Raw genomic sequence first — 27,537 nt, 5'->3', positions numbered from 1 at the left:
TTCCTGAGTACACTAGAGTCACTGGACAATGGAACGAACACATCAAATAGTGCAGCAGATAAAATAATTTTTTCACTAAAATACTTCACTTAATGATACAAGCATGAAATTTAGCACATATCCTTTCCATAACCCATTTTTTGAACATTACTGGGTGTCCACTCAAAATTCCAAAATGGCTGCCATTTTTCAAGATGGCCACTATATTTTTCCATAACCTGGTCATTTTTTTAACATTTGTTTTGGTTATACCATTTTAGGCAGTCACCAAGCACAAAATGTATTTCAAAATGGCTGCCATTTTTCAAGATGACCAAAACTAAATAATCACATCTCAGGATTTTAGGCATGGAAAAATGCACTGTTCAGTACAATAGTTTGGTCATGTTAATTTATGGTTTTATCATTTGTTTTGAATGTTACACTGGTGACTTCACTGCTTTTCAGCATGGGGTTCAGTGTCAGCTAATCTTGCTTTACTTACGCTGTACCTAGCAGAAAAGTGTAGTTTAGTAGTTTAGTGTCCCAAATTGTCTAATAGCCCCATATCAATTAGATGGTATCCAGCTGATAGATCTAGTTAGGCAGCACCAAAAACCTGAATTAATCAGCATCTCAGGATTCAGTAGTGGGGCATGGAAAAAATGTCTTACCTGGTGTGCAGATCAACGGGAGTTTGCAAGTCACTGGATGAATAATTTAGGTGTGGTTTTAACTTTAGTTTTATTTAACCAAGTGAATGATTAAGGTGGTAAAGGATAGCCCTCAGCCTTAGTCAAGAGCTCATTATGTGTAAATTCTTCACTGCTGTGACTGGAGCAAATGTTGCCTTTGCCAGGAAGACAAGAAAAATGTCAGTTTAATCTTGCCTCTGTACATCATAACGCTGATTTCAACCAATAGCCATTGTTCCAAGTGATTAACTTTAGCAAGAGTTCAAGGCAGTGACATCCCAAAAATGCAAAAAATCTAATAGGGTCACGTTTAATAATCAATTAACTTGCTGTGCATGAAAGTGAAGAAAAAGGTATATACAGGAAAAGCATGCTGATAGAATCATGTTAGACATTTTTTGTGAAAAAGTGGCATCTGTATCAGATGTTTGACAAGTAATGACCATGAATCTCAACAGGAGACTACATGAGAGCTCACACAGCTTAAGGGGTAAGTAAAAAGCCCAAAAATCTTTAAAAATTCGATTTGCTGAAAAAATTCTATGGCCTGGTTCAAGAATGTGCAGAAATATTATGCTAAAATTTGCCTTATTTCTCTAGTTATGGCCTCAAATGAATAACTATATACCCATAAAACACCAGTAGCTCAAATGATTTAGTCTGGTATAGTTTTTGCGATGGGTGACCGAAAACTTCCTTTGAAATGAAATATATTGTCAATAATATCCCTACTTGGCACCTTTTAGTTATTCCTACATGACAATGTGTCATACCAGACTTAAGTTGTGCCAGAAAACGTTTTCACGCCGCTAGCCTTGACTGAACTCTGTATTTTCCCGGTGTTTTTGTTTTTCACCGTGCCTGAAAGGTCAAGAGTTCACTTCATGCTTCTAGAATGCCGAAAAGCCAAGTGGAAAAGTCCAGGCGAGAAGTAGAAGAAAGAATTCAAGAAATTAGTGCCATAGAGGGGAATCAGAGAGAGAGAGGCTAAAAGCCCAGAAGACTGACTGACCAGAGACCAACCAATGTTGCCTCTTTATTGTCACTACTAAAGGGCAAAGATAAGAAAATGAAAGGTTTAGGCTGATATTATAGACGATCCTGAAAATAAAATGATCATAATAAGTGAAGCAAGACTTGATGAATCATAATCACGAACATAATTGTGGTAAAGTAATTCCCAGGATCCATTTGGCAAGGGATGGATTGAGACACTAAAAAAAGTTAACTATGATACCCAGTAATACCTTGCAGCAAGATCAAGGGGACCAGGAACCTAAAATTTATAGAATGTGTCTTAGGCACATAAATAATCAATTAATATTCTTATTTATAATCATTTTGCATTAATTATACCAAAAATAAAAATTAAAACCATAGAATTAAGGGTCACAGTCTTTGAAGTCCCTTTTACTTTTTTATGTAACTAAAACTTGACTTTAAAATGCATCTCCTCCCTTAGTATTGGACCAATCTAAATGAAATTTAAATATAACATGAAACATGGTAGATTAAAACAAAGCCACAGGATTTTTAATATTTTGAGTTTCTGATTTTTGGCAATTTTTTTCTGTAATTTTTTGAAAATTTCATTAAAAAAAAAAATCATATCTGAAAAATAATTGAAAAATCAAAATTTTTTATCGAAGGTCCATATGTGTGGCAAATCTCATCTGAGATGCATTTTGAAATGCCATTTTTGAAAAGTACAAAACCTAAGGTCACTGAACAAAAATTTTTTTCCCCAGGAGACTACATGAGCATCCTTTAACAAACACTATATATTAATGATGGAAACCGGCCGATTAATGATTAAATTATTGGCATAACTAGGTGCAGGTGATGCAATTGCACAAGAGCTGAAATACCATCTTGTATGTCTCCCTGGCCTTTACAACAGGGAGAGGTCCCATCTTAGAAATCTTGAAAAAGAAAAATGTCACAGTGAAGAGCCAGATGTATATCCACTGGTTCCATCAGAGCTGGTTAATTATATCACTGAAACCAGCTTGAGTTCAGATGGTCCTGCCATATTTCCTCTTGCAGAAATACCCCAATTATAACAGCAGCGCCTGGAACAATTGGGCATTGCCTCACCCACTATAAATACAAGATCAAAGGATAAATTGTTAGCAGAAATCCCTGAATTAGAAGCACTCAAGAAAGGAAGAAGTGTGCTACTTGCCTTGCAAATAGATGTAGCTTTAGCCCTATCTCAGGCATCTGACTACTCAGATACACTTGCGATTGCTAAAGTAGCACAGATACTGAGGAAGCGTATTCTGGATTATCAGTCCAGGTTTGATGGAACCTTTGGTGAAGGATGCATCAACGATGCCATACCTCAGTCTGCTCCAGTTCACCAGTATGGTCAAACATGGAGCAGACATAAAGTCACAGCTAAAGTTTGGCTCATCAGAGTCAGACCTGGCTATTGCTCAACTCCTGCAGTACAGAAGGAAGCTGCAAGTGTACACTGACACTCAAAGGATAGGGAAATTCCTTTTCCAGTGTTCATGGGCATGACTAGCTATGCCAAAACCAGGAGGAGAAACCTGGTAGAAATGCTTCATGATCATGGCGTGCGCATTTCCTATGACAGGGTGCTGGAGATATCAGCCCGACTGGGAGATGCCACTGTCACCAAGTACAGTATGTGGAAAAGGGTGTAGTCTGTCTACCTGTCTTGAGAAAGGGGTTGTTTACCACTACGGTCATGGACAACATCAATCACAACCCTTCAGCAACTACAGCTACTACCTCTTTTTGTGGAACCGGTATTCCAGCACCCTGCCAAAGACAACCTGAAAGAGCGTCAGCCAGTACAGTTTGGGCCAAAGAGGGTAAAATCTGTATCCGAGCTACCCAACTCTTCACAAATATTCCCCCTACTTCCTTCAAGGTCAAAAATGCTACAGGATTGGGCTTACATGCACAGCTTTGTGTAGTTGCAAATGTGAGGTGTAATCATAATGTGCAGTAAAACTGTAATGTTTGCAAATGATGTTTCAGATACAGTGCATCTGATTGAGAATTTCGTCACACTAAAGGGTGACACCATGCATCTTTAAAATCTTGAGTTCATTTCAGACTTAAAAAAAAAGACATTGAGACAGTGCTCGAAAAAGATAAGATACCTTGTTATCATACTCCATTACAGTCTTGTGCTTGTATACTTTTCAGTTGCATTATCGGGTCCATTTCCAAGATGTAATATTGATAACAGCCCAATAGAAATGCCAGAAACAGGTTCTCTGACCTCATAAATGGCATAGATAAAAATTTCATGTGTCTATCTTTCTTAGTTGCAGAGTTATCAAGGAAAATGTTTCATGCCAGCCATTTTGTACGCCATTTTTATCACAATGGTAAATATAGTAGTAGGAGCTCTGGTGATATCTTCAATTAACTCTTCTACCCAGGAAGATATTACCTGAATAATGATTGATGTATTTATTTCAACAATGATTTACTCAAAGTGTCAGATGTCGAAACAACTAGCAGCCATCTTGAAAAGTGGTGGCCATATTGAAATTTTGTGTGGACACCAGATTTTTCAAAAGAGGGGGTTAAAATGAGCACTTGTGCCAAATTTCATGATTATATCACAAACTGAAGTATTTTTCTACTTATCTGCTGTACTAAATGCACAAGATCTTTCATACTTAATAGAATAAACAACTAAGAACACTAGAATTATCAGAGAGTGAACAACTGTGCGCAACCAATACATTCCTGTTTGAACATATAGAACCTGTGCTCTGTATCAATGTGATCTTTGTGTTTTATTTTTGTTACTAAAATGTGTGTGGCTATTGTAACCATGAGTTAATCTAACTACACTGTACTTCAAATTTATTAAATTTAAATTAAAAAATTTTTTTAGAGGGAGTTTCACTTTTCGTTCATCTCGGCATCATGTGCTCATTAATTCTGAGATGTTAGTTAAATAAAGTGTATATCTGAATAGGAAGTCACACAAACCACAAATCATTGTTAACTGAACTTATAAAAACTGTTCCTTAGGCAAATTTTTATTTAAGTGATAATGCCCAGCTTTTTTGTTTCATTGTGTGAGCATGCACTCTGAAATTCTAAAATTCTGGGTTAAAGTAAGTGTAATTGCATTTATATGAATACAGTACTACTATTATCGTTAAATCAACATAAAAAGTTCCTACTTTAATTTTTTAAGGGATTTTGCCATGCTCCCTTTTTTTAATATATGTACAATTATCGTTGTCTTCAAGATTAAGATTATACAAAATTTACTCCATATTTATCAAATACAGCTTGATATTTAATTGATGTGTACATATCTACTGCACTGTTAATATTTTGTCGTCTTAAAGGCAAGATTACACGAATTTTGTATACAAAGTATTTAATGTGGTTTGAGATTTTTAATGACACGTTTAATACACTTTTGTGCTGTATGTAAATTCATTTTTCAGTTATATAAAGTTCTTCTTTGGAGGGGTGGGTAGAGCTTTCGACTGGCACGCTGTTGGCCCAGCGTTCGACTCTCCGAGCTGCCAATGAAGAATTAGAGGGATTTATTTCTGGTGATAGAAATTCATTTCTCGTCATAATGTGGTTCGGATTCCACAATAAGTTGTAGGTCCCGTTGCTAGGTAACCAGTTGGTTCTTAGCCACGTAAAAATAAATCTAATCCTTCGGGCCAGCCCTAGGAGAGCTGTTAACCAGCTCAGTGGTCTGGTTAAACTAAGATATACTTTTTTTTTCTCAGTCTGTATACTTGTTATATTTATATATGCATCCCATTAAGAAACAATTTCTTAGTTTAATGTAGTACAGTACTATACTTAATACAGCAATGTAGTGTTACATCTTTATCTTTTCAAGTCTGTGTATGTGTGCATGTGCATATATACACGTATCATAGCATGAAGGTAACCTACGCACTTATTGTTGTGCCTTTTTATTGACGTGTTCAACGCAGTGCAGTATAGGATTGTACCTAACACTGTACTGTAGCATCACATATATAAAAGTGTTCATGAATAGGCATACACGCACATCACACTGACATGAACTACGCAACTACCATACATTTGCTTGCCTTTCTCTCTAGCTGTTAAAATTTTAGTTTTTTGATCAAGAATATTAAGAGCAAATGCACACTTTCTTGTTTATCTTAATGCGCTGCATGTGTTTACTTATACACACACACTAATAAATGAAAAACATATTTTTATGTAATGTTGCATCACTGTATTAAACACGATGCTGAACTGGTGTTTCATAATGCAATTCTCATGAAAATATGGACAGGAAATGAGGCCCCACTTGGGTTGTGGTGACTAAAGTATGTAATGGTGCAGAAAGCTGTTTCAAACTCAAGAGCATGTAGTGGTGGTAGGCTGTGGCAACTGCACTTCCTTTAAGGAAAGGGAGAGAGAGAGAGAGAGAGAGAGAGAGAGAGAGAGAGAGAGAGAGAGAGAGAGAGAGAGAGAGAGAGAGAGAGAGAGAGAATGAACATGAACATGTGTAGAGACAAGTAAAGGGGCCCCAATTAGGTTGTGTTTGCTCTGGTATGTAATGGTGCAGACATCAATATTTCAAACGAAGTGAGTGGAGGTGGAAGGCTGAGGCAACTGAACTCCCTTTAACCACAAATCCTAAGATTTTCATAGTGCATGCCAACACAATGAAACAAAGAAGCATAGTGCAACACTTTAAGCAAATTCAAGTTAGGAGCTGATTTTACATCTTTGATTAACAATGATTTCTTTTCTATAGTACACATACTGTGCAATTACACTTCTTTAACCATAGATCTTAGAATTTCAGAGCACATGGTCACACAATGAAACAAAATCACTTCAATAAATCATGTAAGGAATTGCTATTATGTTTGATTCGTAATGATTTACAGTACTGTAACTGGTTATTCAGCCAAACTTCACAGAATTTCTGAGTGCGTGATTACCAGATGAAAAAAAAGTGAACCCTGATTTTAAAAAGTCACTTTTTAAGCGAAAGGTTCATTTCTTAGCATAAATTTAATGTACAGCAGATTAATTACATTATGAAACTATACTGAACACTGTACTCGGAACTTTTAACACACAAGAAAAAATAACCATACACTTTATTTGCAAAACCAAAAATGCAAAAGTACATCCACCCAATAAGTATCAAAATCCAGTAGGCTGAGATCCATTCAAGTTGAAGTGCCAGTGCAATATTTTGATATATTAATGGCCACTACTGTTACCTGAAATCAACTTTCTTGTACAATACTTGCCAAAACTTGTTTTCAATAACACATTGTCATGAACTCAGCCTTATGCCACTTTTCGTAAGTATAAATTCAAAGTACAGTAAAACATTTGAATCTGCAGCCGCTATGGGAGCAAACGCAGAGATGCCAGCTGTCCAACCTTGACCTCACTTTTAACCCTACTGTATTCAGTTTCTGCCAAGACCCTTTCACTTTCCAGGCATTTCCTGACGATTTGGCGATGGCATTATCTCGCCCAGCTGACGTGAGAGAAAGATGCCCTGTAACCAGGTCAGTCTTTCTTCCCTCAACCTTGGCCAAGAGAAGAGCAAGCCACTCCTCTGGCCTCTCTTTTACCGGAGCGCTTACTTGGACGATGCTCTTACCATCACACACATGGCTTGGGGTGTGATCAAAGACTGACAGCCATCTCCTACTGCCTTCACTGGACATTCGACATGGGAAATGTGCTAGAAGCACATACATTAATTAATGCAGGTTAGTGTCTGGTTGTGACAGGTCTCGGTCCCCTTCTGTATTCAGTACCATCCTCCCCACCCTACTATTCTCTCCATACTATTCCCTTTTTCTCAAGTAACACGTCCTACTCCCTTTTGTCACTGGCCGCCATTTTACTTGTCTTAAATTAAATGTTAAACTAAGTAAATTTCCTAAGTGATCCAGGGAGCCATCTTGGGAACCCCTATAAGAGCCTAATCTTTATCTAGCTATATCCAGCCCATTCTTCAGCTTTCAGCCAATTCAGGCTATTTAATTAATTAATTAATTACTGCATACATGCTAGATTTAATATTAATTCCTGTACATCTCTGTTTCAGGTTTTTTTTTTTTTTTTGAGCTGTGTTCACTTCATCTGACCCAAACTGCCACCTCGGTAAACCAGACCCAGTGTGGGGTCCAAGATTGCATCATTTACTACCTTAATTATTACAGTGATTACCTTTAGTTGTTGAGCTGATTTGTTTCTTGATTGTTGATTTCATGTAAATATACTAAATTTAACACACCCAGTGCATGTCACTTGGTGACCTTCCCCATATTTCATAAATCTTAATCAGTTTACGACTGACGTCCCCAAATTAGCAATAAAGGTTAGCTAGAGCAATTGCATTTTGTGTTCCCCACCCTTGACACGGAACAACATGGAAATCATCAGCATCATGTGTAAAATAAATGTTTTCCCCATCTTGTTTAACCTTACATGACCAAGAGATTACTGGTTTAAAAATGTTCATTTCAAACACGGCAAAACCTTAAGCATATAAATATGAGATTTTTTTTTTATCCTGCAAAAGTTTAATTACAGGAAAACTATCCATCTACAATCTACTAATTATTCAGAGGTCATTAGAGCTCAATTGCACTGAACTGACTGCTCAATTAAGGCTTAACATCAAGCAGTGCGACTTACTCTCATTAATCAACTCTGAACAAACATAGTTAATGTAGCCACTACGTTACTTAATTTTAAATAAATTTACCTAAATTAAGACAGGCCAGTGTGTTGGTGCACTTCCACTCAGACTTTTCGTTGTTTGGTCCCTTCAGTTCTTCTAAAACAAGTGGAACCCATCCTCCAAAAACAAACATTTTATTGCCTAATAGAGTGGCAGAGTGTAAAGATCGTGGAAGGGGATGTGCACCACTGACTGTAGGTCGCTCCCACGTCATTGTATCTGAAAAGAGAAACAGGTCCAATTAATTCTTGATAATGTTACAGTTGTATTATTACCACAAGTAAGCAACAAGCACAAAAGCTTTCTGCATTCTAATAAACCTGACAATGAAAAAAAAAAAGATATTAATGCTGGAGAATGCTATGTTGTGTGTGAAATTTAATAAGCAAGGAGCTTTCTGTATTTGTAAATGAATCAACAATAATGACCAGATTAACCTGCTTCACCCAGTTGAAAGGTTTCATTGTGATTGGAAAAAGTCTTTTTTTTTTTTTAAATATTTCACTCATGCAGAGCTTATTTTCTGGTTATCTTTAGTCTCCAACATTACTAATATGATATTTTTATGATAAAATAAGGTTTTACTTATACTTACCTGGTAGTTACATATAGCTGTCGTCTCTGACGTCGCAGGGCAGAATTTTAAATTTCACGCTAGCTATATAAACACCTAGGTGATCCTCTACCAGCGCCCTCTATAGGTAACAAGGAACTATCCCAACAATGTTCTAGAACCCATTAAGTTTTAAGCCCACTTGACATGAGAGGGGTGGGCGGGAGGGATCATGTAACTACCAGGTAAGTATAAGTAAAACCTTATTTTATCATAAAAATATCATTTTTACTTATAGAACTTACCTGGTAGTTACATATAGCTGATTGGCACCTTTAGAGGAGGTGGGACCATGTCAGCCACATATATTGTTAGAAATCAAAACATGAATTTTAGTTCCTTACCTTGAAGGATTGCTGACTCAGCGGTTACTGCCTCTGTAGTCTGTTTATCCCTCGATTGTATAGACAGGATATAAAGGATCCGGGTGTCAGATACAATCTGTTAGTACTTGCCGAGAGGACAACGCCGTGATGGACAAGACTTAGTATGCCCTTGCTCTGGGCGCAGTACCAAATTAACAATAAGGGATCACCTCTATCACCATAATATTAAAAATTAAAACTTTCAACCACAAAATTAAAAAGACTGTAGGTACTCCTAAACCAACAAACATAGTACCTACAGACGATGCAACCAAACTCAATTTCCAACTTCAAGGAGAAAATGTTAGTCGCATAGGGTTGCCCTCTTTCTCCTCACCCACCACCGTGTCAGTAACTACTAAAGGCCCTAAGGTACTGCCATTGTCAAAATCTGTCTTCAATTCTGACAAGTAATGCGATGTAAGACCGACTTACATCGCCAAAATGTAGAATTCACAATCTTTTGAACTGAGAGATTGTGCCTGAAAGCTAAAGAAGTAGCTACAGCTCTTATCTCATGTGCTCTCACTTTCAGAGTTCCCATGTCTGAGTCCTGACAATTCACATGGGCTTCTTGAAATAACTTCTCTTAAGAAGAAAGCAAGAGCATTCTTAGAAAGTGGTCTTGACGGGTTTCTCACAGAACACCACAAGTTCTCCAAGAGCCCCTGATACCTTTTGTTCGGTGAATATAGAACTTTAAGGCTCTCACCGGGCACAACAATCTCTCTTGTTCTCCTTCTCCCACAAGATCTGAAAGGCTCTTAATGCTGAAAGACCTTGGCCATGGTCTGGACGCATCTTCGTTCTTCGCTAAGAACTTAAGAGAAGAAGAACATACAGCTTTTCCTTGAGAGAAACCAATAGTTTTGTCCAAGGCATGAACCTCACTCACCCTCCTGGCTGTTGCGAGTGCTACTAGAAAATAGTTTTCTTAGTCAAATTTCTCAACGAGACATTTGCCAAAGGTTCAATTGATCTGAACAAATCCATTTAAGAACGATGTCCAAATTCCATGCTATTTGTTTAGGAACTTTCGTCTTCGAGGTATTAAAAGACTTAAGTAAATCCGTTAGATCCTGATTGTTCGAGATGTCTAGACCTCTGTGCTTAAATACCGACGCAAGCATTGATCGATACCCTTAATTGTGCTCAAAGACAATCCTTTTTCCTTATAAAGGGATAGCAAGAACTTCGCTATTTGATTTAGAGAGGTTTTAGAAGACGAAACTCCATGTCTATTGCACCAGTCTCTAAACTGATTCCATCTTGCCTGGTATACTGCGTCCGAAGACTTTCTTCTGGGTCGCGCAATAGCGCTTTGCAACCTCCTTTGAAAAACCTCTCTTCCTGAGGAGTCGCCGACAGTCTGCAGGCGACAAGCCGTGAGAGCGGACAAGTTCTGATGGAACCTCAGGAAGTGGGGCTGTCTGAGTAGATCTTTCATTGACGGGAGGATCCTCGGAAAATCTCAGGAGGAGGAGAAGATCTGGGAACCACTCCTCGATGGCCAGAAAGGAACGATTAGTGTCATCTTGGTGTTCTTGTGGTTCCTGAACTTTTCCAAGACCTTCCTGATAATTTTGAAAGGTGGAAAAGCGTAAAGTTCCAGGCAATCCCAACTCATTGTCATTGCATCCACCCAAAGTGCCTTGTCGTCCGGATCTGGGGAGCAATATACAGGGAGGTGTTTTGTTCTGTCTGTTGCAAACAGGTCTACTAGCGGACAACCCCACAGATTCCACAACTGTTTGCAAACCTGCGGATGTAAGGTCCATTCTGTGGGCAAGACTTGATTCTTCCTGCTTAAGAGATCCGCTGTTACATTCCTCTCGCCTTTTTATGAACCTGGTCAATAACGTGACCTCGTTCTCTTCCGACCATTCTAAAAGTTCCTTGGTCGTCTGATACAGGGAGAAGGAATGAGTGCCCCCTGCCTTTTGATATAAGCAAGAGCTGTCGTGTTGTCCGACTGAACTAGAATTACCTTGCCTTTACCTCTTGTTGAAATTGCATCAGGCTAGATGTACCGCTTTCAGTTCTTTCACATTTATGTGCAGTTCTTTCTGTTCTTCTTGCCACAGGCCCGAACATTCCTTGTTGTCTAAAGTCGCTCCCCACCCCTGATCCAGCGTCTGACAAGAGTGTGAGGTCTGGGTTCTTGATAAAAGAGAAATTCCTCCTCTAGTCTTTCTCTTGAATTCCACCAGAACAGCTCCTTCTTGATCCGATCTGAGATCTTGAAAAGAAAGGAATCTGGATGGGTTTTATGTGGCCATTGGCTTTGTAGATAAAACTGCAGAGGCCTCATCTTGAGTCTCCCCAGTTTTACGAACTTCTCCATCGAGGCTAAGGTCCCCAGCAAGCTCATCCACTGGTTGGCTGAGCAAACCTCGCAATGTAGAAAGTCGTCTATCATGCTTAGACAAGACTCTACTCTCCGTATTGATGGAGAAGCCCGAAAAGTCAGAGAGTCCATCCTCACTCCCAAATAAACCATCTGTTGTGATGGTGAGAGGGACGATTTCGGAACATTGACTAGTAGACCTAGTTCCTTTGCCAGAGATAATGTCTTTATTAGGTTCTCCACACATTTGGCTTTGGAGTGTGCTTTCAGAAGCCAGTCGTCCAGATACATTGACATCCTTATTCCTTGCAAGTGAAGATTTTTCTCCACCGTTGACAGAACTCTTGTAAACACTTGAGGTGCAGTTGACAGTCCAAACAAAGAGCTCTGAACTGGAAAACTTTGCCTTGAAAACAAACCTCAGGAACTTCCTTGATTCCTGATGGATTGAACGTGGAAGCACGCATCCTGGAGGTCTATCGAGACCATCCAGTCGCCAGGTTGAAGAGATGCCAACACCGACTCTGTCGTCTCCATCGAAAATTTCGTCTTTTTACAAAAACGTTCAAAGCGCTCACGTCTAGAACTGGCCTCCAACCTCCTGACGCCGAAACTAAAAAGAGGCGGTTGTAAAACCCCGGAGAGCATGGGGTCGGCACTAATTCGATGGCTTGTTTCCTTAGTAGTGCTTCTACTTCTTCTCAAGGGCGCAAAACTTCTGAGAGTCGTTGAGCACGCTTGAAAAGCGACTGGAGCGTCCAACAGAGGGGGCTTTTGTTGAATGGGATGGAGTACCCTTCCCGGATCACCTGTAAGGTCCAAGGATCTTGAGTGACCTTTGCCAGGCCTCCGAGAACGACTTCAGAGTCTGGCACCTACTGCTATGTGGAGGACAGCACACTCATTTCTTTTGTTGAAAATTGGAAGGTCGAGTAGAAGATTTTCCTTTCCCACTAAACTTGGAAAAGGGCCGAGAAGCAGACTTGCCCTGAACGTCTTGGAAGTGTCCAAAACACCAAGTTTTGGCGGAAGTAGTTACAGGAGTAGTCTTCTCGGTTTCTTTGCTGACTGAGCCAACAGGTCCTGTGTTGCTTTTTTGTGAGAGCTTCAGCAGTCTCTCGAACTAATTCCTTCGGGAACAGGTGGTCCTTCGACAAAGGGGCAAAGAGGAGAGCAGACCTCTGGCTGCGGGAAACACCCTTCGCCAAAAAAGAGCACCAGAGTTGTCGTTTTCTTCAGAACTCGGTTGCAAAAACCGGTTAGCTCCAAGGCACAATCGCATACTCCCTTGTCTATGGAGTCGACACCAAGTGAAAGTCAACTGCGCATCCGAAAGTCCAATTCTTTGACTTTCCTAGCCAGAGCCGCCACTGACCAATCAAGGAAACTGATGACCTCCACAACAGCGAAAATACTCTTGAGAAGATGATCCAACTCCGACTGCGTGAAAAAGATCTTCGCTGATTGAAGAGCTGTGTGACGACTTGAATCCACTAGACTGGAGAAGTCCCCTTGAGCGGAGGCAGACACACCCAAAGAAAAACGTTCTCCAGTCTCGTACCACATGCGGCTGCGATGAGCCAATCTGGAGGGTGGAAGACAAAACATACTCTTGCCTTGCTCTCTCTTGTCTGAGAGCCAGGAATTACTCTTCTTGATAGCCTTCTTGGCCGAAATCGCCAAAACTAGGCGTGTAAAAGGAGCTGGATCCGAGGCGTTATCCCTCTTAAACTGCGATCTGGGAGATGCCGGAGTCGAAGGCTTAAAAGAGTCCCCAAAGTTCTCCACGAAAAACTTGAGTAACTCCTTATAACCCGAAGATTTCTCCTTGATTCCTGGAAAGTCCTCTTCTATTTCTACATCATCTTCATTTTCCTCTTCTACAGAAGACACAGGAGACAATTGGTGTACAGGAACAGTTTCCTGACGAAACGTAGGTCGCACGGAATCTTAAGTCTTGCGACCATGCCAATGTGGCGCCGAATCCGTCAGGTGTGGCGCCGCGCCAAGCTGAAGTGGCGCTTCGCCAACAGAACGTGGCGTATCCAGAGCCAGAGAAGAATGCTGAAGCGCCTGGTTGAGCTCTTCACTGGTGCATGCGAAGTGGGAGGCTCTTGCGCCAAGACTTGTGGCGCATTCAAAGGAAGTGCCTCCACAACAGGTGCTCCCAAAGCAGCACGAGCGCCACAAAAGAACTGAATAAGAGCCGTCAATTTGTCCGTAACTTGACCGGTAGTAGGAGGAGGCACTATCTGCGATGAAGCTGGACGAGATGTAGACGCTCCTGGTACGAAAACACGCTTATTACTAGCAATAGTACGCGAGGTTCCTTCCTGACGAGGGGGTTGATCCACTGAAGAGGAGGAGGAAAAGCTTCAGGATCCTCCCAGAAGCTACAGCCCGCTGCGGATCCGTCAACGATCTTTTCTTAGGAATCGCTGCAGGAGAGACGGCGCGAGACCTCTTGAGAGGGCGAGAAGAATGCTTGAAGCGCCCACTTGAGGAGGAGTCAAAGAATCATCACCACTAGAAGACACATCCCCAGCAGCGCCTTTTCTATGGCGTGCGTGGAAGCATCCTGGGATTGCACAACAGGAATACTTGAGGGGGTGACTGTTCGGGAGCAAGCCCCACTCGCCTCCTTTCAGTTTTCGACATGCCCTCTCCTGAACCAGGGGAGTCCGACAGAGGTCTAGACCTGGGAGAACGAGTGGGCTAACAGACACCTCCTCCACTAACACTTCACTTCGAGGAGCCAACTTTTCAATGGCTTGGCCCATCGTCTGGATGGCCGAAAGCACTGCTGAAAATTTAGTGTCCATCTGGACTTTTAACTCTGACACAGTGATAGGATTGGGATCAACAGGATCGGACAAAGGAGAGTTAATAGGAGAGGGGTTAACAGATTGAATTACCTGCCCTACAGACTTAGCAGATGATGACCTCTGCGAAGCTTTCCTAACTCTGTCCTTTTCTAACTTCCATAGATATTTCTCTAAGGCTGACCATTCATCCATTGTTAGATGCATACATTCCTCACATGTATTCTCTGAATTACAAAATTTACCCCTACATGAAGAGCAAACTGAATGGGGTCGATAGTCGCTTTAGGCAATCGAGTCCTACAGCCTAAAGCACAATATCTATACTGAGAACCAGAATCAGACATATTGTACAAAGAATTAATTCCGACCACAAATTGCAAAGCGCTAGCTAGCAGAAAACCACAAAGAAATACTTAAGTATAAATTGCAGACAAAAATTCAACTACAAAACGAGACCGTGTTGCTGGTCTCGGCAGAAAACTTAATGGGTTCTAGAACATTGTTGGGATAGTTCCTTGTTACCTATAGAGGGCGCTGGTAGAGGGATCACCTAGGTGTTTATAGCGCTAGCGCGAAATTTAAAATTCTGCCGCGACGTCAGAGACGACAGCTATATGTAACTACCAGGTAAGTTCTATAAGTAAAATTATACTTCATTATTTACAAATAAAGTTACATTACTTGCACCATACAGTACAGAACCTATGAATCATTATTTTACCACCACAGCTTATCTAAATCAGTGTGCAAAGAACTATTCTGGTCTTTTCATCTTTTAATATGAAGAAAAAAAAAAAAAAAAAAATTGAAAAGGTTCATGAATTAAGGCTAAGTTTACTCTTATTTTACAACAGGTAATATAGTTACCATCATCACCATTGCCAATTTTATATCAGCTTTTCCTTTTAGCGATTAAAGGTCAAACAAGCTCTTGCCTCTTTCCTCTGTTAAAGAGTCCTTTCTGCCGTATCTAGGTCATCACCTAATCCCCATCTCCCTGATTTCCTAAAGATATTCACCCAGCTATTTTCCTACAAAGTACTGTACACTGTTTTTCCTGAATAACTGGTCCTCATCCATTCCCATCACACACCCAAACCATCTCAACAAAATTATCTTTTTTGGGGGGGAGGGTCGCTCATTTGTAACATGATCTTCCCACAGCATTTCAGCCACAGATTTAAAAATTATTTTGGCAACTTTTAAAATTTCCAGTTCCTCTCTAAGCACCCATTTTCCACTGCATAGAGCAGTAAATGCCTCATGTACACATTGTTAGTCTTTACTCTCTATACTAACAAGGATATTTTAATTTAACAGTACTATAGGTATCACTTTCCATTTCATCTTAGCTACAGCTACAATTTTCTTGTGGTACCTTCTTCTCAATCCCTGCTTCATAGTCTAGTGTGTCCCAAAAATACCAGAAATGTTTAACCTATTCTAAGACCCGACCATCTACAACATGGCTTTTCACTTTCCTCTATTCCTAATTTTATCTTCTAATAAACTTCAGGCATAAAAAATTAATGCCTTGTATAATTTGTAATCCTATTATTTTGGTGCCACCATTTTTTACATTCAGTACAGTGCAGGATTTATTAATGAAAAATTCTTTCACCAGACCACTGAGCTGAAAATCTTTGCTCTTATAGGGTTGGTTGACTTTTACAAAGTACTGTAATTGAACAGCCTACTCAGTTAATTATTGGCTTGTTTAGGTAAAAGTGTTCTAGTATAATTTTGGAACACATTACACACTACCATGGGCAATTTTTTTTCTAATGTTAGTTATTGTCAAAACTATAGAGAGAAATATTTACATATCTCTAAAAAAAAATAGACACTTCTAAGAACATTAGAAACATTAACTATATGCCCTTGTAGTTTTTTTCAGACTTACTATATTTTAATTGACACCAACTTAATTGTCACCAGAAACAAAACAATGCCAGTGCCCTTATTGTTCAGCAAGAACAACAAGAACAAAATTAATTTACTTACTGATATCAAGTATCCAAAGATCTCCCAATCTGGTACCACTCATTCCTCCATATATAACAAGTTTAGGCTTCTCTTTACTCATATATGCAACCCCTGTGTGCGATTCTCTCGGTGGAGGAGGAACACCATAAGTGTCAGGGATGTCCCAAGACATGACACTGGAATTGGGCCGCAGCTCCAAAGTGTATAGGTCATTCAGGTACCTGAGTTGGGTATTGAAGAGTTCATTTTTAGTATTACAACACTTAAAGAATGGACAAATGCATTAAGAGTAATTACTATTACAATTTTGAAGCAAGAAGCCACACAAAATGTCAGGGTACAAATACTTAAATTTTTGTTAATGCAATAATTTCCCTATTAATTTGGAATTCTAAAGCCATGAAATTATTTAATGATAAGCAAGTACTGAAGACTTAAAGTGCCTTGAGACAGCATACAAAGACTTCAACCACCTGGATTTTAAATCTTGTGACTGAATCTATACTAAGTACTGTAATGTTTTCACATGGGTTTTAAACTTAAATGTTTATGCTACTTCACAACTGAAAAATATTTAACCTTTTTCAACTACTCCTACTGTTAAAACAATTTTAAAATTCATGGAATCGAGATGATTACTCATTAATCCATATTATAAGTTACCATCACAACCCAGGCCGGTTATGGGTTGTCTCAATATTCCTTCTGATAAAAATCTCTTTCTGGATTGCTGCTGAAGTTATTAACAGCAAGAAAGGGCTATTGCAAGCAGAGTGCTTGGTTCAGCAGGAATGGATGTTGAAGCCCAGCTTTAACTTACAGAAGACAGCTAAGCCTAGATACTAATGAAACTTGCCAAGAAAAAGCTATATAAGAAATAAGGATTTTTGTTAAACCTCCTACTGCAGTTATTCACAGAGAAAGCACTCAACTGCGCATAGAGTTTTAAGTAGGGCAGGAAATGGATCTGATGCCTAGCTATGCTTACAGTGGTCAGCCTAGCTTAGAATGATGTTACCTCATATTGCAACCACCTGCAAATAAACCTTGGGCACCATATACAACCTATAAGCCACCCTTGCTCAAGTGCACTCCACTGCCTTGTAGAAGACTATGTATTCAAAGTTGAAGGAACCACGCCTCATACAAAAAGATACAGTTGTGGATGCGTTAAGCAGAAGAGGATTTTATATCTGCCCCAAATGAAGCTACAGTGGTCATACTTTAGCTATTCTGATTTATCCAACCAATATAAGGTGCTACTAACTAAAGGGGGGGGGATTGCATTGCCCAGGAAAACAACCAGTCTCCACATATCTTGCTTACGCATGTATACCAAAAGCCTTGTTGTGAGATGTATTGCTTTAGATGAGGGACAATAAAAACCATTTAATCCTGATGAATTGATAAAGTGGCATATATACTATAAGTATTCTAGATTGACCCATTTATTCACTGTTATATGCATACAACATTTCTAACCACCTCTGCCTCTCTTCACCTTTTCCCAGTTTTATGCAAGATTGATGTTTCCGACCAATTTTTGTAATCTCATCCCCCTTAGAACCTTGACCCACTGCCTACAGGCTTAAGGGGATGGCAGCTAAGAAGCAATGTTCCAGTGCTTTGATGACATTAACCATCAAGGCCCAGGAAGCCTTGCACCTTAACTGCTAGTCTTTTTTTTTTCTCTTATTAACAATTTCATTTTTTTTCTTATTTCAAAACAACTTCATGACAAAGAATAAAAAACCATTAGGATTATAGAAAATTCATCTCTTGAAACTTTGATGGAGGGTGGGGTCCGACATCACGCCTCTCCACCTATAAAACTGAAGTACCTGACATGACAAAGCAAGGGGAAACTTTACTTTCAAACCTGGCACTGAATTCAGTCTAGAGTGATTGATGACCCTTGGCACTGAGGGTAAAGTTTATATTTAGATGGGTTCTCTAGGACTGCTGCCTTTTTAAAAGGAGCAATGTTGCCCTCCCCATGTAGGGCTCCCCTGGACAGTGGGGACCTATCCTAAATGAATTTTATTTTTATGGTATACCTCCTACCTCTGGCATGACCTTGATTCTCCCTTTGGATTCTTCCAGTCAAATAAAAAATAAAATAAATTGTATTTCAAATAAAAATAAAAGAAACTGTATTATCATTAAAAGCTTCTGATATAACAAAAACAATTAGAAAAGCTAAATTCAGTATTGGAAATGTGAACTGATCAAGGTTCTATACTACAATGTGAAAACCAACAGACATTCAGCAAATGAAATGACTTTTAGACAAACAAAAAATAAAACATGGTTGATCAAAGCAACTAACAACAATAAATCTGAGTGTTATCTTGCAACTACTATGACAAGATCACATGTAGATGTTCCTATCAGTGATTAAATAATATTTCTGAAATCCATTACACTAAGTATATGGCAGAGTATATGGAATAATTAACCTGACAATAACAAATTCAAGTAATTCTGATCCAACTAGATTTGGTCATTCATTTGATTCATGGATATCTGACGAACAACCCAGATGATCCAATCCCTTTATGTAAAAAATACAGAGTAACACTAACAGTTAAAATATTTTTTACGTGAATGTCCAAAATATAATTGATAAAGAATGTCAAGTTTTGGAAACAACTCAATTAAAGGAATTTCATCAGGCTCTCCATTTTCAATCATCCATTTAAAAATTTTTTTAAAAAGCTATAATTTAATTTATAAAATCTAAACTACTTTTAGTCAAGGCAAATCCTTCAGGCCAGCCCTGTGAGAGCTAAATGAATCAGCTCAGTAGTCTGGTTAAACTACAGTACTTAATAATAACAATAGTGTAATAATATGCAATATCTCTTCAACATACACCTCCACTTCTGCTAAAACTTTTCCCCTTAAACCTTCCTTGATGCAGTCCATCCACCTACCCTTGGGTCTCCCCCCATTTCTCCAACACACCTTCCCTATCAAATACTGTACTTAAAAATTCTGATAAGTCATACAATCACCTAAACCATGCTCTACCATTATAAGAATAGAAGAATTTATTACAAAACTATAACTTTATGATACATGGTGTCAAGCCTTACTTACTTTGGAATATTATTTTTTGGGTCTTCACTGTCATTTGCTAGACCACCAAAAAGATAAACTTTATTGCCAATGATGGTGAATGAATGGCCCAACCTTGGACATGGTGGGGGACCATTGCGAGGAGGTCGAGGCTTAACTCTCTTCCATTCCCACCTGGAAGCCTGCAGTTCATACAGCTCATTGCTGAAAATATCAGTAAACACTTTTTTCATAAACTAATACAGTAGTTCATATTTAAAGAAATTTATCAGATCTGAAAAATGACATTTTTATGATAAAATAAAGTTTTATATATACTTACCAAATAATTACATAGCAATAGTTTCTACTTCACGTGGCAACTCAAAATTCGAGATTTGCGGTAGCGCTCTTTTGTTTTGGGTGTAGGTATGCTGCCCCGCCCACTATTGGGAAAGAATAGGTACAACGTAGCTAAAGAGCTCAATTCGTTTATGCTCAATGTCCATGAGAGGGGAGGAGGGCGGGCTCTGATCATGTAATTATTTTGTAAGTATAAAACTTTATTATAAAAATGTAATTTTTATATAAGTAACTTATCAAATAATTACACAGCTGAATCCCACACTGGGTGGAGGTGGGATGAATGGACATATGCTACCCAAAAAACTACTCAATATGGAGGATAATTTGGAATAGCAAATTAGCTGGCATCTTGAAATGCTTGTTGTAACCTTACCTGGTGAGGGAGCAACGGCAGACAGGTCGTGCCTCTGGTCGTTGCTCCTCTCGCCCTGTAGCGGCGTGGCGGTAGAGCCAAGGATCGCCTCTACTTGAGTGGGTGCTTTCCAACATAGTAGGTAAATTGCAGGTTGCCAAAGCTTAGAATCCAAACATGGCCACATATAATCAATATATGGATATGCCCTTGCCCTGGGCACAGTACAATAGAACAACAAAGACCAGATAAAATTAACCTACACCACCATAAAATATTAACCAAACCCATAAAACACTGATGGGTGACGCTCACGACTCAGTGCTCACCAGACTTCCCAAGAGGTGCAACTATCCTTATTCAAGGAGAGTCGATAGAGGAAAAAGAAGGCGTTCCTTCTATCCTTCATCCCCAAATACCATGCCAGTTGCGAAGAATGGACCTAAAGTACTGCATTTTTCGTACACTGTTCCAATATCCCATAAGTAAAACATGGCAAACACTGACTTGCACCTCCAAAATGTTGCTTGCAAAATTGAAGAGAGACACAAGTTACGTCTGAAAGCCAAAGACGTCACCAAGGCTCTTATTTCATAAGCCTTTACTTTACCCAAGGGCAGTAAATCATCTTGAACTCCAGAGTGTTCTTCCAAAATGACGTTTCTTAAAAAGAATGATAATGCATTCTTGGACGAAGGATGGTTGGGGTTTTTAATAGAGCACCAAAGATTAGGGGCCAAACTTCTAAAGTTTTTGGTTCTTTCAAGGTATATTCTCAAAGCTCTTACTGGGCAGAGGACTTTCTCTTGATCGGGTGGGCCTAGTACTTCTGACGCTTTTGATTGAAAGGGAGTGAGGCCAAGGGTTAGCCAGATCACCATTCTTGGCCAAAAAATCCAAAATTAGTGAGTAAACAGCATTGCCTTGTGAGAAACCTATCCTTTTATCGATGGCATGAACCTCGCTGGCTCTCTTGGCTGTGGCCAGTGCCATCAAGAATAAGGTCTTCTTCGTCTGATTCCGAAGGGACGATGAATCCAAAGGTTCAAATGGCGGTCCTGACAGCCATTTGAGGACCATGTCCAAGTTCCAAGCTACTCCCAAGGGTTTTGCCTGCTTACTAGTATTCAGATGTTTAAGTTGAAGATGTCTTGGTTTGAAGACAGGTCTATTCCTCTATGTTTACAAACTGAACTCAACATCGCTCTGTAACCCTTGATGGTAGATGTTGTGAGTCCTTTCGATGTTCTCAGATGTAAAAGAAAATCTGCGATTTGGGCTACAGACGTTTGAGAAGAGGAGATATTTCACTCCCAGCATCACTTCCAAAAAACTGTCCACTTGGCCTGGTAGACTGCAGAAGAAGAATGTCGCCTGCACTTAGCAATAGCTTCTACGGCCTTTCTTGAAAATCCTTTCATTCTGACAAGCTCCCTGACAGTCTGAAGCCTGTCAGAGCTAGAGTGGATAAGCTTTGATGGAATCGGAGGAAGTGCGGCTGTTTGAGAAGATTTCTCTTCTGAGGAAGCAGCCTTGGGAAGTTCGTCAAAAGGCTCAGCAGATCGGGGAACCACTCTTTGTGTGGCCAAATGGGAGCTACTAAGGTTACTGACACGTTGTGTGCGTTGAACTTCTTTAATACTTCCCTCACCATGCTGAAGGGAGGGAAGGCATAGAGGTTGAGGTTCGGCCAGTATTGCAGCATTGCATCTGTTGCCCATGCTTGTGGATCTGGAGACTGCAAACAATACAGAGGAAGATGATGGTTCCTTGACGTCGCAAACAGGTCTATCAACAGCTTTCCCCACAGCTTCCACAGGTCAAAGCACACCTGTGGATTGAGTGTCCATTCCGCTGGTAAGACCTGTTTGCCACGACTCAATTCGTTCACAAGGACATTCATCCTGCCCTGAATGAAGCGGGTCACTAATTGGGTCTTGTTGCTCCTTGCCCATAGAAGAATATCTTTTGTCGCTTCGTAGAGTGTACAAGAATGAGTCCCTCCTCGATTCTTAATATAAGCCAGGGCGGTCATGCTGTCCGAATGGACCGCCACTGTCTTGTTGAAGGTTTGTGTTGCAAAGTTGCAGTGCTAGATGAATCGCTTTTAATTTCTTTACGGTGATGTGGAGGTTTCTTTCTGCAGGCAACCATATTTCTGAAACCTCCAAATCGTTGAGAATAGCTCCCCAACCCAGATCCGAAGCATCTGAGTATAACGTTAGGTTGGGGTTCGCTGGAGCCAGAGACCTTCCTGTCGCAAATCTATTCTCCGTTAACCACTACTGAAGGTCCTCTTTTATCTGGAGAGTGATGTTGAAAACGAACGAGTCCAGGAACAACTTCCTTTTCCAATTTGCCTTTAGGTAAAATTGCAGTACTCTTGTATGTAGTCTGCCTAATGGGACCAACTTCTCTATGAAAGAAAGGGTTCCCAGGAGACCCATCCACTCGCTGGCTGAGCAAGAGAGGCGAGTTACAAAGTCATGGACTTTTCTGCGACAATTTAGGATCCTTTGTTGGGATGGAAAAGCCCGAAAACTCAGAGAGTCTATCACTATCCCTAAATATAAAGCAGACTAAGTCGGGACTAGCTTTGACTTCTTGAAGTTTATTAGAAGGCCTAATTCTTGAGAGAGACTAAGAGTTTTCTGTAGGTCCTCTGTGCACTGCGATCTCAAGGGGGAGCGTAGGAGCCAGTTGTCCAGGTACAGAGAGATGTTTATCCCCATAAGATGTAGCCATTTCACCAGGGGAGCGAGTACCCGGGTAAAAACTTGAGGGGCCATGGAGAGTCTGAAGCAAAGACCTGAAACTGGAAGACTCTGTCCTGGAACACGAATCTCAGGTACCTTCTGAAGTCCGGGTGAACTGGAACGTGGAAGTAAGCATCTTCCATGTCAATCGTAACCATCAGTCTCCCTGATGGATGGCCGACAATACTGACTGACTTGTCTCCATTTTGAACTTCGTTGTTTGAACAAAGAGGTTCAGGGCACCGACGTCCAGGACAGGTCTCCATCCTCCCGATGACTTGGGAACCACGAAGAGGTGGTTGTAAAACCCCCCGTGTTCACATCCTCGACTAATTCCACAGCTTTCTTTTCTAGAAGGGCTGATACTTCCTGAAATAGGGCAGCAAACCTCTGTGAGTCTACCAAGTAGGCTGTCAAGCTGATGGAAGAGGTTACTAAGGGAGGTTTCTCCCTGAAAGGGATAGCATAGCCTTCTTTCAATACTTTCAGCACCCACGGCTCCACATTTTTCTTGTTCCATTCTGTCCAGAAATGGGAAAGTCTTGCTCCCACTGGAATATGGAGGGCATAAGACTCATTTTCGAGGTGCTGGCTTGTTAATGGGCTTCTTGGCTGGTCTGGAAGTTTGGAGGTTGGCTCTAGATCGGGACTGGAAACGGCCTCTGGCACGTCGAAAGGGCTGTTGCTGCAAGGGTGACGACATTCAGGTAGAAGTGTTGGAAGTAGTGGCTCGTGAGGGGAACTTAGTCCTTCTGGTGGATTGAGTGAGGTGGTCCTGAGTTGAATTCTTCCGTAGCCCTACTGAAACCCACTCCAGGATGTCCTGCGGAAACAGACTATTATTGTCCAGGGGGGCAAACAGAAGCAAAGACCATTGTGATGGGATGACTCCCTTTGCTGCAAACAAGCACCATAAGCCTCGTTTCTTGAGGACTCCTGTCATGAAAATGGTTGCTAATTCTAAGCTCCATCTCTTACGGCTCTGTCAGAGCACCCCAGCACTCCCAGACAATCCGATGCGAAGTTTTCTTGAAGGGACGTACAGTCTTCAATTTTCTTGGCTAGAGCCCCCACCGTCCAATACAAAAAACTGAAGACCTCGAAGACTTTAAAGATGTCTTTCAGTAAATAATCCAACTCTGAGGCTGTGAAGAGAATTCTGGCCGACGAGGAAGCAGAACGACGAGAAGCATCTAGGTTACTGGAGAAGTCCCTTGAGAGGAGGCAGAGACTCCCAAGGACAGAGCTTCTCCAGTTGCATAAGACAGATACTTATGCCTTATCAAATGAGAGGGGGAAGAACAGAACACTGCCTTTCGGACTTCTCTCTTCTCTGCTAACCAGGCATTCATTCAAGCGAAAGCATTCTTTGACGAAGACGATAATACCATACATGGAAGTCTATCTGTACCTGGTGGTTGTCGCATCAAGTAGGCCGAACCCGGTGATGAAGGGACAGCTGGAGAGAAGAATGACAGGTAGCAGACTAGGAAAAAACCTGAGTAGTGCCGAGTAACAGGAAGTGGGCTTTTCCTCTTCCACAGGTTCCTCAACAGACAAAGCAGGTGATCCTAGGGGTTCCACGGTCTCCTGCACTATGGGAGTTGGCTTTTGAAGAAGGTTCAACACTTTATCAAGCCAGAGCTGAAGCGGTGCCAACGAGGGATCTTGGATCACAGACAGAAATTCTCTTGAAGAATCAACACTAGGGAAAGCTTCGAGAAAGGCGCCCCCAGAGGCTGGACGCATGGGCGTTGGGCGCTGTCAAAGCAGACACTGACTCCTGCGACTCCTTTGAAGCAGTTGGGGTACTTGCGGACACTTGGCACCCCAAAGATGGCGCTCGGCGAACTGATGCTGAAACTCTGAGCTGTTATACACTGGTTCTTCTAACTTGGAATCTGGGCACTCACCGACTGGGAAGGCAGAAACTGCACGCTCAATGCGATGGCCGCTCAGCTGAAGTACGCTTATACAGTGTGTGCTCGGACACTGGGCACCGCTCGGACACTTGGCACTGCAAAGACAGACTGGCACACACTCTTTTGGGGTTAGAACGCACTTTCGCACCTGAATGGGAGCGAGAATTTCTCGTTAGCAACTCCCAAAAACTACAAGAAGGGAGAGGGCTACGTTATCTTTCTACCGCTCACTTTCGAGGCATGGGCGAATCTGAATCCAAGGAAGCACCCGGCCTTTTCAATGGCCTCGATACTTTCGTGAAACGTCCCCGCGCACTTCTTTGATGCGGGAGAATCTGATTCACTTGAGGATAGGGCATGCACATCCATTAGGACATCTTTCCAATGGCATTCTTCCGCAGCCTGGGATCGAACAACAGGCTCGGATGAGGCGACGACTGCTCGTGGGCAAACCCCACCGACCTCCCTTGGACTGCCAGTTTGCTTCCTCCCATGTGAGCAAGGGGAGTTTAGCAGGGACCTTGGTCTAGCAGCATCGGTGGGACGAACAGTCGCCACCTCCACTGATACTTCACTCGACACTACACTATTAAACTTGTCCATCAGGACCTTAACAGAATTCCCCATCTGGGAAAACAGTATTAAAAAGTAAACAATTTTTTATCTACCCGTACTTCTAAGCTGGCAGTGGCATTGGGTTCAGCAAAATGAGAGCTAGGTAATGGAGTGACAGGAAAAGCTGGAGGACTGGAAATGGGAGAGAAAGCTATTGCAGGTGTCAATAACAACCCCTGGAGAATGACCTGTACTAGCGGAAGCCTTAGCTTCAGCCCTAAATGTAGCTTTTCTAATTCGGTCACGCTGCAATTTGTCCAAGTGTGTTTGTAAAGTCTTCCATTTCCCCCTATCCCAGTCCTTACATTCGTCCCAATTCAGATCTGGAGAACAAATTTGTCCCCTACAAGTACTACAAATGGTATGAGTCATATTTTGCAGAAGTGAGTCCAGTTTTGCAGCCTTTGCTGCAAGACCTAATGCTGGATAAACTAGTCAGACATTATGGTCAAAACAAGTCACAATCGAAGATATAAATCCAAATTCTGCCTAAGCTAAATAGCTGCACTACCAAAAGCAAAGAGTACTTCACTCCGACCATCAGGCGAAAAAGAATCAAGAGCTGCTAATAACTGGTGTTCAGTCATTAACCAGCACAAATATATTGAGCTCTTTAGCTACGTCGTACCTATTCTCCCCCGATAGTGGGCAGGGCAGCATACCTACACCCAAAACAAAAGAGCACTATCACGAATTTCGAATTTTGAGCTGCCACATCAAGCAGAAACTATAGCTATGTAATTTGTTGGTAAGTTACTTATATAAAACTCCCAATTTATCCTTGTTTTCAATGGTTTTGTAATAAAAGCAGCTGGAGACTTTTGAGCATCCTTACTTCACATGCCCAGAGAAATTAGTGCTGTGCATCATTAAATTACAATACCCTTTCATAACACTCAGTTTCTAATACAGTATGCAAATGCTCTATCAAACTACCTTACTTGAGATTTGTATTGTCTGTCATAGTTTTATCAATAGTCCAGGAAGCTAGAAGAACAAGTCAAATCAAAAAGCAATGATATATTTATATCCAACTGTACTTTCTAATTTCCTTCTTGATCAAGTATAAATTTACATTAAGCCCAGAAGCTACAACTTCTTCAAAGTTTAACTCTTCAGTTCTTCCTGCACCATATAAAACACATTAAGTACTGCATTTGCTTCTAAAGTAAGTTAAATAGTAATCGATACAAACCTGTATTTGCCATATTCAACCATACCACCAAATACAAGAATTCGTGTGCCATCCACCACAAACCCATATGCAGCACATCCTGGTGGTACGTCACCTTTGACTGGAGGTACAAACCACTGGTTGGTTGCTGGAAAAGATGAGGATCAATTTACACTCCAGTCTATTCATATCTACGAGAGAATTTTACTGCTGGGCATTTTTAGCAGTTCTTCCAAGCTAGCTGTAATCTTATAAACAAAAATCTTCATAATATAAAGTTGCATAACACTGGAACAATTAATACCTAAAATAAGAATATACCAGTCCATGACAAAACATTACTAACTTTTTACAGGCAGATTTAGCAATATGAACGATGTGATCTCTCACTGGTATGTTAAATGACAATGGACAGCTAAAATAATAATTGAAGTTGGAGACTGAATAAAATTTTTCTCATGAATTAAACATGCAAAATGGTAAAGTAGTATAGTAAGTGAAACTAATATTATGGAAGATAATGGCTATAGTAAGAATCAATATAACTTTTAAATATACAAGTCACTGTAACACCAGGAAATAAATTTCATTATGTACTCTTCCTTTTTTCCAGGATCCGTTTGTAAAAACGAAAACCAAGGTTGTAACCTAAACCAACTCAAGATGCCACATGAAAAGTTAACAAAAACAATTCCAAATAACACTTAAGCCAAAGAACAACTACAGTAAAGTAATAATTATCTGCACAAAGCACTT

At 40.6% G+C, this 27,537-nt stretch overlaps 1 protein-coding gene across 1 annotated transcript in view; it reads right to left on the bottom strand.

The window, feature by feature from the left end:
* Hcf (Host cell factor) overlaps positions 1 to 26,938 on the bottom strand; it is a 96,046-nt gene extending 69,108 nt beyond the window's left edge. The window contains exons 1-4 of the mRNA XM_067104524.1: positions 26,803 to 26,938; positions 19,639 to 19,821; positions 16,555 to 16,757; positions 8,425 to 8,619 (exon numbers count right to left, since the gene is read on the bottom strand). Coding sequence (XP_066960625.1) covers positions 8,425 to 8,619; positions 16,555 to 16,757; positions 19,639 to 19,821; positions 26,803 to 26,825 — 604 coding nt within the window. The 5' untranslated portion in view covers positions 26,826 to 26,938. The remainder of the gene's footprint in view (positions 1 to 8,424; positions 8,620 to 16,554; positions 16,758 to 19,638; positions 19,822 to 26,802) is intronic.
* Positions 26,939 to 27,537: the final 599 nt, after the last annotated feature.

Source organism: Macrobrachium rosenbergii, chromosome 5 (genome assembly GCF_040412425.1).
Source record: "Macrobrachium rosenbergii isolate ZJJX-2024 chromosome 5, ASM4041242v1, whole genome shotgun sequence".
In the NCBI taxonomy this organism is placed as follows: domain Eukaryota; kingdom Metazoa; phylum Arthropoda; class Malacostraca; order Decapoda; family Palaemonidae; genus Macrobrachium; species Macrobrachium rosenbergii.
This window is presented reverse-complemented; position numbering and strand designations above follow the sequence as displayed.